At 43.4% G+C, this 15,036-nt stretch overlaps 1 protein-coding gene across 1 annotated transcript in view; it reads left to right on the plus strand.

The window, feature by feature from the left end:
* The window catches only part of LOC148822521 (collagen alpha-1(VI) chain-like), a 31,177-nt gene extending 16,317 nt beyond the window's left edge, over positions 1 to 14,860 (plus strand). The window contains exons 17-29 of the mRNA XM_088929484.1: positions 657 to 719; positions 1,565 to 1,627; positions 4,828 to 4,890; positions 5,505 to 5,570; positions 6,592 to 6,627; positions 7,079 to 7,115; positions 9,151 to 9,159; positions 9,254 to 9,387; positions 9,491 to 9,597; positions 9,811 to 9,994; positions 10,843 to 11,014; positions 13,580 to 13,609; positions 14,253 to 14,860. Coding sequence (XP_088785610.1) covers positions 657 to 719; positions 1,565 to 1,627; positions 4,828 to 4,890; positions 5,505 to 5,570; positions 6,592 to 6,627; positions 7,079 to 7,115; positions 9,151 to 9,159; positions 9,254 to 9,387; positions 9,491 to 9,597; positions 9,811 to 9,994; positions 10,843 to 11,014; positions 13,580 to 13,609; positions 14,253 to 14,860 — 1,572 coding nt within the window. The remainder of the gene's footprint in view (positions 1 to 656; positions 720 to 1,564; positions 1,628 to 4,827; positions 4,891 to 5,504; positions 5,571 to 6,591; positions 6,628 to 7,078; positions 7,116 to 9,150; positions 9,160 to 9,253; positions 9,388 to 9,490; positions 9,598 to 9,810; positions 9,995 to 10,842; positions 11,015 to 13,579; positions 13,610 to 14,252) is intronic.
* Positions 14,861 to 15,036: the final 176 nt, after the last annotated feature.

Below are 15,036 nucleotides of genomic sequence, written 5' to 3' on the forward strand. Positions count from 1 at the left end.
AGACCAATCACGTACTTCTGTTATTCCCGGGTCTGTAGCCACTGGTAATTTAAGAACGATGAAGCGAATGAAAAAGATCTGTTTGTCACTCTTGGCACTACACTCACATCCACTCTACAGAACAAATGAGCGTAGCTAAAAATGTTTTCCAGATTGTTTTTTGAACATGTTTAAATCTATTTTAAAAATTGTACCTTTCATGCTGTTTGCTGTTCTCATTGTTATGTCAACTACTTAGAATGGGTTGGTAAACACCAACAGCCAAAAAGGATGCTGATCATTATTCATTTTAAAAATGATTTGCTCTTTGACATCTGTATAGACAGACAAAACTGCCATATCTGGTTTATGGTCTTCCTAATATATCTTTACTTTACCAATATAGAAATTGGAAGCCGTTGAAATATGTATATATAAGGAATTATTCTGTAAATGTATACAGACATTTCAATTACAGTAAATTGGTTTCAGTTCCTGTTTGTCATGTTTCCATGCCTGCTAGTATTGTTTAAATGATATTGTGTTCTTCATATATCTTGTCTGTTGGTATTGTATTCCGAAGAAAAAGACCTATTACTCTGCCTGTACAACACAAAGCTGTGGAAAAGGAAAGTAAAAACTCCCAGGATGGAACTCTTTTCCTTGTTTTCTACTAGGGAGCAAAAGGAGAGAAGGGACTGAGAGGCCCGGCCGGGGTCAGAGGTGTTCGAGGCGACAAGGTAAATCCCGCCCAATTTCGTGAACAATTCCTTATTTTTATTAAATGTATTTAAAGCCCAGCCCCTTGGGAGAAGGAACCACAGAACAAGACAGACTACAGACACATTCTCCAGGGATTGACAGTGTACATTCCAGTGTTTTAGATAAAAAAAACTAAAGAAGTGAAAATACTTAGACACGGAACACGACACGTCACGTGAGCTGAGCTACTTTACCTGTTAGCCCGTGTCCCAGCCTGCCAGCATAGTGACAGTGCAGCCGGGCTTCCCTGCTGCAGCCACCCCTGCAAAAAACCTCACTTGCCGAGCTTTGATAGTGTTAACTGCGGTAGAGGGAATAACAGGACTTCTGGGGGACTAGGGGACAATAGGACCTGATACAGTATGTAACCCAACACATATTTCCCAAATGTATTCATTGTGGTGAACCCCCAAAAGATGTGTAATCAAGTGTCTATTACCCCTGACCTCTCTGTACTTGGCTGAACACAATTTTAGGACATTTATCCAGCCTTTATTGTTAGTGGTGACTCATTTACTGAAAAGTGAACTGAAAAAGAGGGAGCTGAAGAATCAATGTCAGAGCAGCAGGTGGAAGGCAAGGGATTTTTGCTGAATGCTTTCAGCTGGAGTGAGTTCAAGTAGGCAGCTGCGTCGGCAGGTGTAGGCTACAATGGAACAAGTGAAGGTTTATTGCACGCTGAAAGGAGAAGAAAAGAAACACCACGTTCGGGTCACCCGAAGAAGACTCCACAGCCGAAACGTTGTGTTTCTCCTCTTCTCTCTTCGGCGTGGAGTGAACCTTTACTTGCTCAGTTTGAGTTAGCGTGTTTGTTCTTTTTCAGGGAACTGCTGGCCCCGTTGGGGCACCAGGGCACGAGGGGCCCGCGGGCTTGATCGGGTCAAGAGTAAGTGTCTTTTCAAAATCTTCCAGAGCTGTTCAAACACGTGTGCCGTTGAAAGCTGTGCCTCCGCGTCTCATACCTCCTTTTTATTTTTCTGAGGGTGAAAATGGAGTCACTGGTTTGAAGGGCTACAAAGGGGAACCGGGCCCTTCAGGGGCAGAGGTAGGTAGACGTAGCGAGTGGGTTCGTATTGAGCCTGCCGTCAGCTACAGGACTATAACTCCAGCGATCTGCCGGTCCACTTTGAACTGGATTGTGCCACTCGTTCATAAACACAAACAACATGGATGCTTTTCACTCATTCGGCATCTTATACTCATACACCTTGTATACCTGACACTACTCCCCCTTGTCCACTTCTTGGTCAGCAAAGGCTCTACTGATCTTTATCTTATCTACTGTTCTTTATCACTCCTTCTTTCATTTTAGAGCTCCTGCTTTCTCGTTGAATTAGCCCAGTGGCAGCCATTGCCACGGTTTGCCTAGATGCCCATAAGGCAACATGCACAGCCCAGTACTTGCCAATCATCAATACAAGCCCTCAGACATCATGCAATCCACAGAGGCCTGTTTAGAAATAAGGGACAGAAAGGAGAGGAAATTAAACAACACACCCTGATACTTGCCAGTTATTGGCTCTCCACTGATACCCGTCACACAGGTACAGTGTGTAAAGGGTGATTACTGTCACATTGTCATTTTTGTTTTAATCCCAGGGCACAACAGGTACAAAGGGCCAGCCAGGCCCTGTGGGAGAGCCAGGACCTACAGGTGAACGAGTAAGTGTGATTCTTCGTTCTTCTACTGCACCTGAGAGCTCCATTCTCATTGCCCTGCAAGCCTCTGGGGGTGCTGTACTAATATCTTGGTCATCATGGAAATGAAGCAGCTTGCTCTGAATACACCCTGATGAGGTTACTGCTTCTTTCTATTTTCCGCACTTTCTTGCCTGGAGTGTGTAACAACATATAGAGCTTTATTTTAAATTAAATATTTCTTTTATTATCAGAGAAAATTTCTGAATAATTTCAGTTGAGTCATTCGACTTCATTGGAATTTAGCAGGGGTGGCTACTCAGCATAAGGCCCTTGCAATCTGATTTATTTCAGATGTTTAGAGTTTTAGTGCTTTGATGCAGCCAGCCCCTTCCTGTCATAGAGGCCATTGCTAATTAACAATTAAAGAACTGAAGAGCTGTTTCCACTATTCTGCAATGGATTATACGAGAAGGGCCGCAGGTTATGTAGTACGTTAGAAGAGCATAGCTGTGAAAAAGACACATTTCTTTATTGTCTCAGTATATTTATAGCCAAGTCCTAAAAGGAGGATGAAATTAAAATACATCCATCCATATTCTGAGCACTTTATCCAGTACAAAAAGTCATTGGGGAGCCTGGGAATTTGACTAGCAAGCAACAGATACAAGCGGGGTACATCCTAAGTGGAACACCAGTCCATCGCAGGCCACACACGCACACTCACACCAGGGCCGGTTTTCCCAGAACACAACTAACCTGCCAGCATGTGTCTGGGCTGTGGGGTGGGGGAGGAAATAGGCCCTGGTGTGAGTGTGTGTGTCTGTGTGTGCCCTGCGATGGACTGGCGTCTTGCCCAGGGTGTACCCCGCCTTATACCCACTCCTTCTAGGATAGGAACCATGTTGTGGATAAAGAAGTTAGAAAATGGATGCTACGGATTTAATGACAACACTTCAAAACAAGTTCAAAAGTGATACTGTATCCACAAGGCAGTAAATTGTCCTCAGCTTATGGATGGTTTGAATTTTTTTAGTGTACTGCACTTAAATTTTGAATGCACTGATTCATACAGTCTACTTTTTTACTTCAAACCTCTTTGTTTATCTTTGTTCAGTTAATTACATCATTGTTGTACTTTTTTTTATCAGGGAGAAGATGGTGTACAAGGACAAGGAATACTGGGATATCCAGGATTTCAGGTCACCTCTCAATCCATGAGCAGTCCTCCTCTTTAATTTTTTAGAGTGCCATTTCGCGAGAAGCACTATCTCAAAGTGTTTCTGCAAAGGCTTTGTCACATTAGGTCACTTTAAAAGTTTAGGTTCGTATAGTACCTACACCGACAAGATAAAAGAGATTAATCTTTTTAGTCTCCAGCAGGGAAGACTACAAGGGGACCTTGTATCCAAGTACTCAGTCCTCAAGGGCACAGACACTGTCAATCCAGAGGACGTCTTCAGTTTCAGCAGTGAAACAGCATTTATATCTGAGAATACGAGGCACTTCTTTACACAAAGGGATGAGAAAGTATGAAACAGGCCACTCAGCCATGTCTCTCGAACCCTGGCTTCTTTCAAGAAAAAAACAGAGGAGATCAGTTAGTCACTAACTACCAAAGGTACTGAATGGCCTCCTCTCGTTAGTCATTTTTCTTATGTTCTTACAATATCACAACAGTTAACAGTGTAAAGCCAGTGAATAACAATAAAACGCTGTTTTTTGGGAAGTCAAAACCTAAAAATTAAAGATGTGCAGTAAAAGGTTTTGATTTAAATGGACCATCATAGTAATTTATTTGTTTCTTCTCTAGGGATTTCCAGGATTAAGGGGACCCCCAGGCCTGAAGGTAAAGTTCAGAATTGCAACAATTAGACATGGGCATTGTAGCATGGTGTCATGTAGAGAATCAAGGTCCACATTTGTACAGCTTCACACTCTACCGCATTAACTGCAGTCTTTAGGAGTGAGAGCACAAAACAAGCATTTCACGCTGGTGTGATTATACTTTTGCCAGAACAAGATCAGAAAAGTCTAAGCAAAAAAGTTTATTTTTTTTAATTGGCGGATCCTGCTACACACGACAGCTGTAACAACTGAGCAATTGTGCTGAGAAATGTCATAGCCACTGACGTATGGCATGACATAAACAAACGCCACAAACACGGACAAATAAATTGAAGTCTTCTTAAAGTTTTTGTGTTTCACTGCTTCTTCAATACTGTGGTTATAAATAGTGCTTCTCAAAACTAAACATCCCAGACTGAAAAGGACTGGAGACACTTTTACTCCAGCACAGTGCACTTCCAATATCCCCCCACACAGTTTCCTGTTGACAAGTGTTTGAAACACGCTGCTGCACTCGCCCCAAAGAACACAAACAACAGGCCGGCCTGCAGTCTGCAGCCAGGCCCCTGAGTCTGCATCCGCTCCTTCTGTTCCCGACAGGGCGTCAGGGGGTTCCCGGGCCTGAAGGGCGATGAGGGGCTGCCGGGAGACCGAGGAGATGATGTAAGATCTTCTGCTCCGAACTGCGTGCTTGAGCTACAGACCGGCTGGTCTCTTTGGCAGCCTGGCCGTCGTGCACCTGCAGCAGCGAAAGAGTGACCACTGGCCGAGGGAGGATAGGGGTGATAATGGTGCACAAAGACTGGCAGCAAAAGTGTAGTCACTCTTTTAAAACAAAAACCATTGAGAGAATGACTTCCCCTAGAATGCATGTGTATTGTAATTCAATACATTGTATCTACTACGTCAGCACAATAATTGCTGTCTTATTAAGAAGACTTTACTTCTCATTGACTGTCTGTAATTAAAACCTGGCTAAAAGTCAATACTCGTCTGACAGAATGGTGTGTAAGGCATTAAGATTTAAGCGCATTTATTCAGAATAAAGAAACAGAATGACTTAAATCAGGCCAAGAGGAGAAAGCGTTTCCCGTAAACAATGCAAAAGGACGTCTTACCTCTTTTTCCTGAAGACCAAAGTATCAGCTAGCTGACGGGCCAATGGTTTCAACTTTTATCGCAGACAAGTGTAAAAGCTAGTGAAGTATTCTGCTGGGCCTTGAATGTGTAAGTGGGAGTCGTGTATTGAAGGTTTTTCATGTGTTGTTGGTGTCTAGAATCTGCTGGCAGGTAAAGAGGGACCCAAAGGACCAAAGGGATATCCAGGCCTTCGGGGGGAATATGTATGTATGCATTTATGCTCTAGCTTTTTTCAGTCAGCTCGCAGTCCATCGAAGGGTTGTGGTCAGCTGGAGCAACATCCCAGCAGACCGTGGGTGCTGGGCAGGAGGCACCCTGGACAGGACACCAGTCCACCACAGGGTCCACGCACACTCAGACACCCTGGACAGGACACCAGTCCACCACAGGGCCCACGCACACTCAGACACAGGCCAGAGGCCAGTTTACAGATCCCAATTAACACAGACAGCGTCACCTGTGGGTTTTTATTTTTTAACTTAAGCAACCAAACAATAGTTTTCTATTGCTTTTTCTGTTTTTAACACACTGTGCTGTCTTTGCAGTTGTATACTGTACTGGAATCATCACTGCTTGACTTGAAGGCAGGCGTGTTTCCAAAAGTGTTCAAAGCTCAATATCACCATTTTGTCTTCACATTTCACTGATTGTAGACGATTGCAGACGACACGTGCTACAAAAGCCAAAGATCTGACACACTTTTCAGTTCTCTCTTCCTGCTGGGTGTGGGCCACAGCATGCAGATTGTTATACAGGCATACTGTAGATCCTATGACACCCTTCTGGGTAAATTCCTCTCTGGCCCTGAACAATTCATCTTCCCCCCTTCGACTGGTGCGGTATTTACTTGATCCACCTCGTGCTCTGCCGGTGCAGAATAGATGCTGTGCTTCTCCAAGATGAGAGTGGAACGCCAGTGGAGGATAATGTGAGTGTCATCCTGTATGTGAAATGTTTTGGGATCCTTTGGGATTAAAAGTGCTTTACATGTGGAAGGATGTATTACAGCATTATAATTCAGTGCTGTAACTTCTTTTTATTTCTTCTTTTCCCTCCTCTTAAATTAAGAGTTTAGTTTTAAAAGAGCTGAAGTACGAATCACGCACCTCTTTTGGTAAAAGAAAAAAAAAACAAATTCCAGGTGATCATAACAACCGTGTCCACACTGGAGGTCAAGGGAAGCAGCACTAGTGAGATGTTACTGCTCTGTCCTTCTTCCCTCAGGGCTCTCCTGGACCAGTAGGCTCCCCAGGCTCTGATGTAAGTGACATGAGTAAGTCTTTGGTTATGCACAGGTGTGAGGAAGGGAACATAGATGGGCTGATGGCTATAAAGTCAAAAGAGACTGAGTCACCGCGCAAAGTACTGTTAGGTTAGTCAGGTTTATGATTACAGTGCAGACAAGTGTCGGCTTACAAACGAGAGGAGGCCATCCAACTCATTAACCCGTCTTCATTACTTGATTCCGTCTCAGCAATGTAAAATACTCAAGTCGTTGAAGGAGTTGTGTAAGATGTGTTAACCTGCAATCTAAAGCTGTTCATTTTAAATCATTATTAGCACAATGGTAAATAGCCTGAAGTTGTAAGACCTTGTTTGCAGAATGTTCTTTCTCCCTTGCAACGCCGACACTGTTGTGCACTCTCTGGGGTCAACTGTGTTCCGGACTGTACTGTAAGTACTGTTGTTTACGTACCTCTGTGTTTTACAGGAGTGTGAAATACTGGAGGTCATTCGGAAACTCTGCTGTAAGTATCCTGCAGGAAATTCAAAAACAGTGAAGGGACCGGCTTAACTGATGAACGTCTAGGCCAAGAACGCAAGATAAGTCCAGGCTGGGGCTCTGGACCTGCAACTGGAGGGCTGTGAGCTCAGATCCTGGGTGTGGCTGTTGAACACTTGAAGAGCTGAATGACAGATGAGTGAAGGTGTGGCCTCGACCTTGGGCTTTGGTTCCTTGTCCTGTTGAAAGATTAATTTTTGCCCCAGTTTCAGGTCCTTTGTCCTCCCTCTAATTTACACTTGGAGTCTTGCGTTTAGGCCATAAAGATCCAGTTTTATCTTGCCCGACCCACAACAGCTATTCCAGGAGCTCTGAAACGCTCAGTGGCCAGATGGTTTTGCCATTTTGCCATCCAGGCCAGCTTTGTGGAGTGACTGGGATATTATTGACTCGTGAACATTTTTTCTTATCTCAGCCGTTGAACTCTGTATGTCTTTCAAAGTCACTGGTGGCCTCCCTAAACAGTTTCCTGCTTGCCCAGCTGGGTGGTGCAATATGCCTTCAACTTCGTACTGATTGACCTTACTGTGCTCAAAGGAATAATCAGTATCTTTGAAAATTTTTATACCCTTATCCAAATCCATGCCTTTCTAAAACTTTATGCATTTCGTTCGTCTTCGGGGTTGAATCTTTGCTTAAAATTCGCTACCTGCCTAAGATGCCTCACAGATGCAGGTGGGGTTATTCTGAAATCATGTGGACCAACATTACTGCACACAGTCAGAGAACATTCAGCTAATTACGTGACCTGTCATAGCAAGTTTGTGCCTGAACTATTTTTAGCTTTGCTGTAACAGTGGGAGTGAATACTTAATTAATCAACTTTTTTTAGTTCAAGTATTTTCTTTGCAGTTTTTGTTGACATTGAACTTCTTTCACTCACACAATCATTCAGTTCTATCATTTATATTTGATTAAAAACATTAATTTAAAACTTGTGTATACACCTTTTGTAATGGGACGCCATTGAAAAGGAGTGAATACTTTTGCAAAGCACTGTATATTTTACCAGAGAGACCTTGTATGAGTGATGTTCCTGAAATGTCCTTGGCACTCAGGAATTCCATTTGGAGCCTGAGTTAGAAGCTGATTGCACTCCCCTTTCCTGATATTTCAGTTCATGGTAAATTAATTTGCTTTGACATAAATTTCAGAACCTTTTGGCAATGGTTGTGCCAAAACGAATACAAGTTTAAACTAAGAAATCCAAAGTTCATGACGTTTTTTCAACACCAGCCAAATTCTTAACTGCTAAGTGTCTATTATTGTTTGTATAACAGCATCTGATTTACGGTGCTGACAAATTCAAATATACAGTCTAAAAATTTACATACTGTATAGTTACATTGTATTGGAACTGACCACATGGACTGGAGCAGCTGTCTTTTGGCTGTAAAAAATTTAAAAGTTTGCTTACAGATTTCCTTTTCATTTGCTAGTATTAACCAGGACAGTGTGGAAAAAAAATAATTAGCACAACTAATTAATTAATTAGCACAACTAATTCTACCTGTAAACCTCTAAAAGGATGTTACGATACTGTAGCAAAAATAATTAAATTATTTTATTTACTGTATGTAAACATTCATAGCCCCAGGCAACATCCAGATATCCAACAACCTCTGTTAGAAAATATCCGTTTTCAACATTTTAAAATATATGGGAACAATATAAGTGTAAAATGCACGAGACACCTCAGTTCCCCTGGAGAATAATAATAATAATAATTAATAATTCCTTACACTGCTATAGCACTTTTCTGGACACTCCACTCAAAGAACATTACAGGTAATGGAGAATCCCACAGCCACCACCAATGTGCAGCCCCACCTGTGTGAATAAAGACACGTACTATATGTCATTCGTGTCTGCAGAGTTGAATTATCCATGCTCAGCCATACAGTACCTCTATCAGTAAATCCCTGTGAAGTCAGAACAGGGTTCTAAGTGTATATATTTAGTGCTGTGTTTAACAATTATTTTGGTCTTTTCTTTTGCAGCGTGCTGTGGTGAGTGTTTTCTTGTATCTGAAAACTCAAGTGGTAACAGAGTCAGCAGAGCGACGTGTGGCAACAGTGTGTGCTCTGTGCCTGTCTGCCCCAGAGTGCAGCTGTGGCCCCGTCAAGCTGCTGTTTGTGCTGGACAGCTCAGAGAGTGTGGGGCTGCAGAACTTCACCCTGGAGAAGCAGTTCATCATCCGCGTCATCAACAAGATCACCAAGATCGGGAACAACCAGGTGAGACCCGTGAGGGCCTGACCACAGCAATCGTGCAAGAACGATGATGCTGCCACAATGGGTTTCAACACTGCTGAGTTTCAATAACTGTCTGTGTCTTCAGAATGAGCCTGGGTCGCGTGTGGGAGTCGTGCAGTACAGCCATGAAGGAACGCAGGAACTGGTGTCCATGGATGACCCCAACATCACAACTCTCTCTCAGCTCAAAAGGTCAGACATGCTATTGGGGTATGGGGCCCTGGAGCTCTTTGTTGTCTTATATATGCAGCAGAGGGTCTGTTCCCTCATGAGTTCCCATCGTGCAGAAGCCAGGAGACATCTCTTACGCACAGGGGGAGATAGATCAAGCGTTATGCTGGGCCCAAAAAGTGTAACGGGGTGTACCTCACTCAGGGGACGCTCTGACACACCGTTGTGTTGCAGTGCGGTGAAGAACATGCGCTGGATCGCTGGGGGCACGTACACGGGAGAGGCGCTGGACTTTGCCAGGCAGGCCTTCGGCACATCGCAGCTCTCGAATCAAGTGGTCATCGTTCTGACTGATGGCAGGTCAGACACCCGGGACTCCAAGCCACTGTCTTCACTGTGCAACATTCCCAACATCCGAGTGAGTACCCACTGCACCTGCCGAAAGGCTGTAGGGTGGGGGGGGAGTGAAAATGTAACTTCGGTCACAAATAGACACCAATTACGACAAGAAAATGTGTTGTCCAAAAACCCCGTTGCGTAGTTGCTTATGAAGCATTTTATAAATGTGTTTCAAACCACATTGGCCAGCAAGACTGACCTTCAACGGTTAGGCAATGTGCTGTATTCCTTTTCCTAGCTCCTGTCTGTGAGAAAGGCAGAAGAAATAGATCCTCGCTACCTTAGAGCAGGGGTTTTCGACCGGGGGGGCGCCAGATTACGAGACATTTAGGCGCAAATAAAACGAAAAAGAATGGAACAGCTGCAGCGAACACGTTGTTTCAGTCGTTCATAGCCATTCATTATTCATCCACTAGAGGGGGGTGTTGCAATCTGGCTCACGTACCTGCCGTCTGTTCTCGTTGGCGAAGGCTGCCGCAGAATTGAGACTTCGCCTTATACCACCATTACAAACTTAAAAATGGACCGGTGGCTTACTGCTGAAGTTAACAACAGCGGTGAACGTGAAACTATTAAAGCAAATTAATTAAAGGCGCTGAAATGCATGTACGTATACACGCGTACTGACACCTGAAGAAGGCTCCACGGCCGAAACGTTGTGTTTTCTCTCTTCTCTTTTCAGCATGGAATAAACCTATTACTTGTTCCCATGTATACATAATGTCAGTTACATTGCGCGAGTGAGTGTGACGAGGGTGTGCGCATTGTTTTCTCAATGGGTTTGGGGATGGGGAGGCGCATGTCAACGAGGTTGAAACCCCCTGCCTTAGAGTGCTGTATATTCCTGCTCCACATCCTTCCTTGCAGGTGGTGGGCATTGGGATCGGTGACATTTTCCGCAGGTCCCCATACACAACCATGTTGCAGGAGATCACCTGTCAGTCCACTCCCAAGCCGGGGCTGTTTCTGAAGATTACTGACCATGCCCAGCTTCTGGAGGAATCCTTCTTTGAGAACGTCACCAGCTACATTTGTGAAGGTACTGGCGTTACAGCCAGATAGACTCCTTACCAGGTCCAGCAGCACCCAAGGCTGCTGTCTTGTTTCCAGACCCCTTTCCAGTTTCCAAACATTTTCGCGGACTTCCCTGCGCTATTTGTTCGTTTTTGCCCTCCGTGACATATGTAAATCTCAAGCAATAGCAAAGAATTTATCTGCACTCGGTAAAACTCGGTTCCCACCTTAAACTATGTGAAATTCTTATTATATATAATATATCGGTGAAGCGCAGCAGCACGCACATGAGAAGGTATGCAGAATGAGAATACTGAATAATATGGACGTTGCTGGTATTTCAGGCTAAAGTGATCAAATATTTAGCCTTAAATCTGGTACCACGACTTATTTTTCTTTCTGCGGATCACCTGTAGTAACCTTCACAGGCCGTCAGGGGGACACGGGCCATAATTCGGGAACCCCGGCTGACCATATACAATATAATTAATAAGAACTCCCCTTTGTGTAATTTCATTAGTTTAGATAGATGCGAACTACAACGGGAAAATCAAACTGGGACAAATTACACCCTAATTTATTTTCATTACTTTTTCTTTCATTCAAGCGTGTACATTCATGTGAAACACTGAGTTTCACAAAAGTGTAAAAAACTCAGTCTACACTTGAAGTCACATGCACGATTTGTTCCCCACAACCAAATTCTTGTCATCAGATCAGAGACGGGGCATTTCCTAATTCTGCACAGTAATTTCTTCCAAATTACAGTTTTATTCGTCCATTCTTCCGTTTTCTAACCGCTTTATCCAAAACAGGGTCGCACGGGAGTTCGAGTCCCTCTCTTTATTCAGTTATTCATTCATTTCAGTCAGCCTTTTCGAATATAAAGGTCAGTTGTTAAACATCAAAGGTATAATAACAGATATTTGGCAACAATATACTGTAGATAATAGAAGTACTTATTGCATAGTTCAGGTGGGTAGCTGCGTCAGCATGCGTAGGCTGCAAAGGAACAAGTAGAGGTTTATTCCTGCTGAAAAGAGAAGACAAGAAACATAACGTTTCGGCCGTGGAGCCTGCTTCAGGTTTATCCAAGGCTATTGAAGGCTATTGGCACCCGAAGAAGGCTCCACGGCCGAAACGTTGTGTTTCTTTTCTTCTCCTTTTAGCATGGAATTAACCTCAACTTGTACTTATTGCATGCATCCATTATACAAAAGGTTAAATGCACCGTTTAAAAACACCTTTCCTACGCTTCTTTCATGCACAAAGGTCACCGCTGTTGAAAGCTGTATTAGCATGGTCGTGTCTCGCTTGAAATTAAAGCCGCAGGTGTCTGCAGCTCTCTGGAATCGCTCTTTAACAAGCGGTTAAAGTCTGACATCTAGGGGTGAGGGATCAAACAACCTAAAAACTGAATGTAGGGAATACCGGTTTCAAAAGTTGAAACCTAGACGTGCGTAGGTATTTCCTAACGTTTACTTTACAAAATAAACGCACAGCGTGTGAAACGTACTGTATATGCAATCATGGTGTTTAATACTCTGGATTTTACATCATTGCTATAAAACTATAATCCACTTCAGCGAATAAGAGATATAGTCATCAATGCCGTTTTTTTTTGTTTTAAAATTGTTGCAAAACACATTAGTCATGTTGGGGATAACATCCTGCTGTGCTCTTGCTGCGGAGTCGGCGTGATCATGAAAACAAATAATCATCAACACAACTCTACCAGTAAAACTGATTTTCACGCCAAAAAAATCTCGTTTCAAGTTATCAGAACTCCCATCAGATTCCAGTGGTGGTGTGGTTGTTGTAGCGAAGGTAACCCGAGCTACTGGCAGCAGCAACACGATGATGACTTGCATTGCACTGTGAATGATGTGGGCGCAGCCTTGTCTCTGGTTAGTTTTGCTTTAACACCAAGCACTAAAATGATTCCGATTCCGTTCACAAAACCGAATAGAAAGCGTGTGACCCATTTCTGTGCTGAATGTGTTTTTCTTCTTTCACACTGAGGGCACTTTTTGCTTCCAATTTAAATTAAAACATAGCGGCTGAAAAACACGGAACGTGTGAGCACAAACATAAGAAGTACGGTTGCTTTCTTTTCCCAAAATACAAAAACCAAAAATCGGATACTAATCTATATTATGCAAAGAGTACAGAGCATTTTTGTGACTGATACTCCACGCAAGAGGAAACATGCGATCTAATTTTTGCACTTCTTAAAGAAAAACGCTCCATTACCTCAACTGTAAAAAAGGCATCTGAGAATGATTTAATTATAGTTGCCATAATTCGTGCAGGTAGTATGTATTCTAACTAGCTCTAAATATGCATACCTGAGTTATGGAATTCGTGTCCATTGTACTTTAAAGCTTGGAACAGGCCTCCTTAAAGAAGACTGTTTCAGTTATTTCCTGAAATCATGCAGCATAAATATTTCTGTCAAATTTGCTCATAATAATTAGACTTTACATGCACTTACTTAACGATGATGATTGCAGTGTACAGTATGTGCATGAAGTATACCTCTTAATGAATATTGACTGATTAGTGCTCTTCACTTTGTTTTGCATTTCAGACAGTAAGTGTCCAGACTACACTTGCCCTGGTAAGTCTGCCTGTACAGTGTATCTGTTGTTTTTAGCATGGTGTTACTGAAATGACAGTATGGGGCAGGTACCTCAGGAGCACTGCTGATGCATGCTGTCAGTTCAGACAGAGGGCTGCCTGGTCGTCTCGGTTACTCACAACACCACATTACATGGCTTCTACCCAGAGACATGATTTGGTGACACAACAAGGCTGTAACTTAGCAAAGTTCAAGCACTGTCCTTATGAAAGTCTAATGGGTTTTACAAGTTTCAAGCAGATTGTTTTTTTTTATTAGAAGGAATAAAAAAAACATTTTTATTAAAATATTAAGCATTTATTAAAAGAGAAATACAGTATAGATCAAATATATGTAACATATTTTGTGCTTCATATCCAGTAACATAATATAATGCTGTGTTTATGTGTCCAAGGAATGTCTTGACCTTGAGTGTAAGCAAACTGGAAAATGCACTGACAGAAATTACTGATTATTTATAGCTGGCGAGAAGTGTACTTTTTGTTATCATCTAATTGTCCACGCTTGCCAGTTTTGTTAATGATAACAAACTTCTTTTAAAGTTCTTGCACAAATTCTCAGAACCATCACAGAATTATTATTCAAAATGTGTGACTGTTCTGACCTCTTTTACATTTTTCAGCTGGGTTTAATGAGCCAACTGACATTGTCTTCATGCTGGACGGCTCTACTAGCGTGGGACAGAAGAACTTCGAGAGAACGAGAGACCTTGCAGAGAAAGCGGTCGTCAGGCTTCTCTCTGCAGACAAGAGGAGACTGCTCAGGCTGTCCGTGATGCAGTACAGCGACTCGACGCAGCAGAGGGTGGAGATGCCCTTCACCAGCCAGCTGGACGACGCGGCTCTGAGCCACATTCGAGCCACCAGCTACATCAACCGGGCAACAGACCTGCCGGCTGCGCTGACCTTTCTGGGCACCACCCTGAAACAAGAGGGCCGCCCCGACGTCCGGAAGAAAGTGGTCATCTTCTCGGACGGGAGGTCCAAGTCCGCCACCAGGTTGAGAATCCCAGAGGCCGCAGCCGGCGCACTGCGCCAGAAACTGGACCTGCTCGCTGTGGCCGTGGGCAGCAGCTTGGACGAGAGCGGCATCTGCCAGCTGGTCACTGGGCAGGTCAATAACTTCAACTACACCGCTGTGGACAGCCGGGTGCTCAGAGTGCCGCACTACACCGACCTTCGCAAACAAGTGCTACTGCAGAGCCTGCTTCGGAAGCTGTCGAAGGTCTAGGATCTTCAAGACCCCAGACGCGATGCTCAAATAGTACACCAATCACATGCGCAGACACCACACGCCTTAACACTAGCAACAGCAGTAAATCCGCGTGTGACTGGTACTGTAGTTGTTTGGGTAGTTAGTTCTGACATCTTCTGTTGTCAGTAATTAAAACCAACAGTGACAAGATT

This window comes from Atractosteus spatula, chromosome 12 (assembly GCF_055471065.1).
Source record: "Atractosteus spatula isolate fAtrSpa1 chromosome 12, fAtrSpa1.hap1, whole genome shotgun sequence".
NCBI classification, from domain to species: Eukaryota; Metazoa; Chordata; class Actinopteri; order Semionotiformes; family Lepisosteidae; genus Atractosteus; species Atractosteus spatula.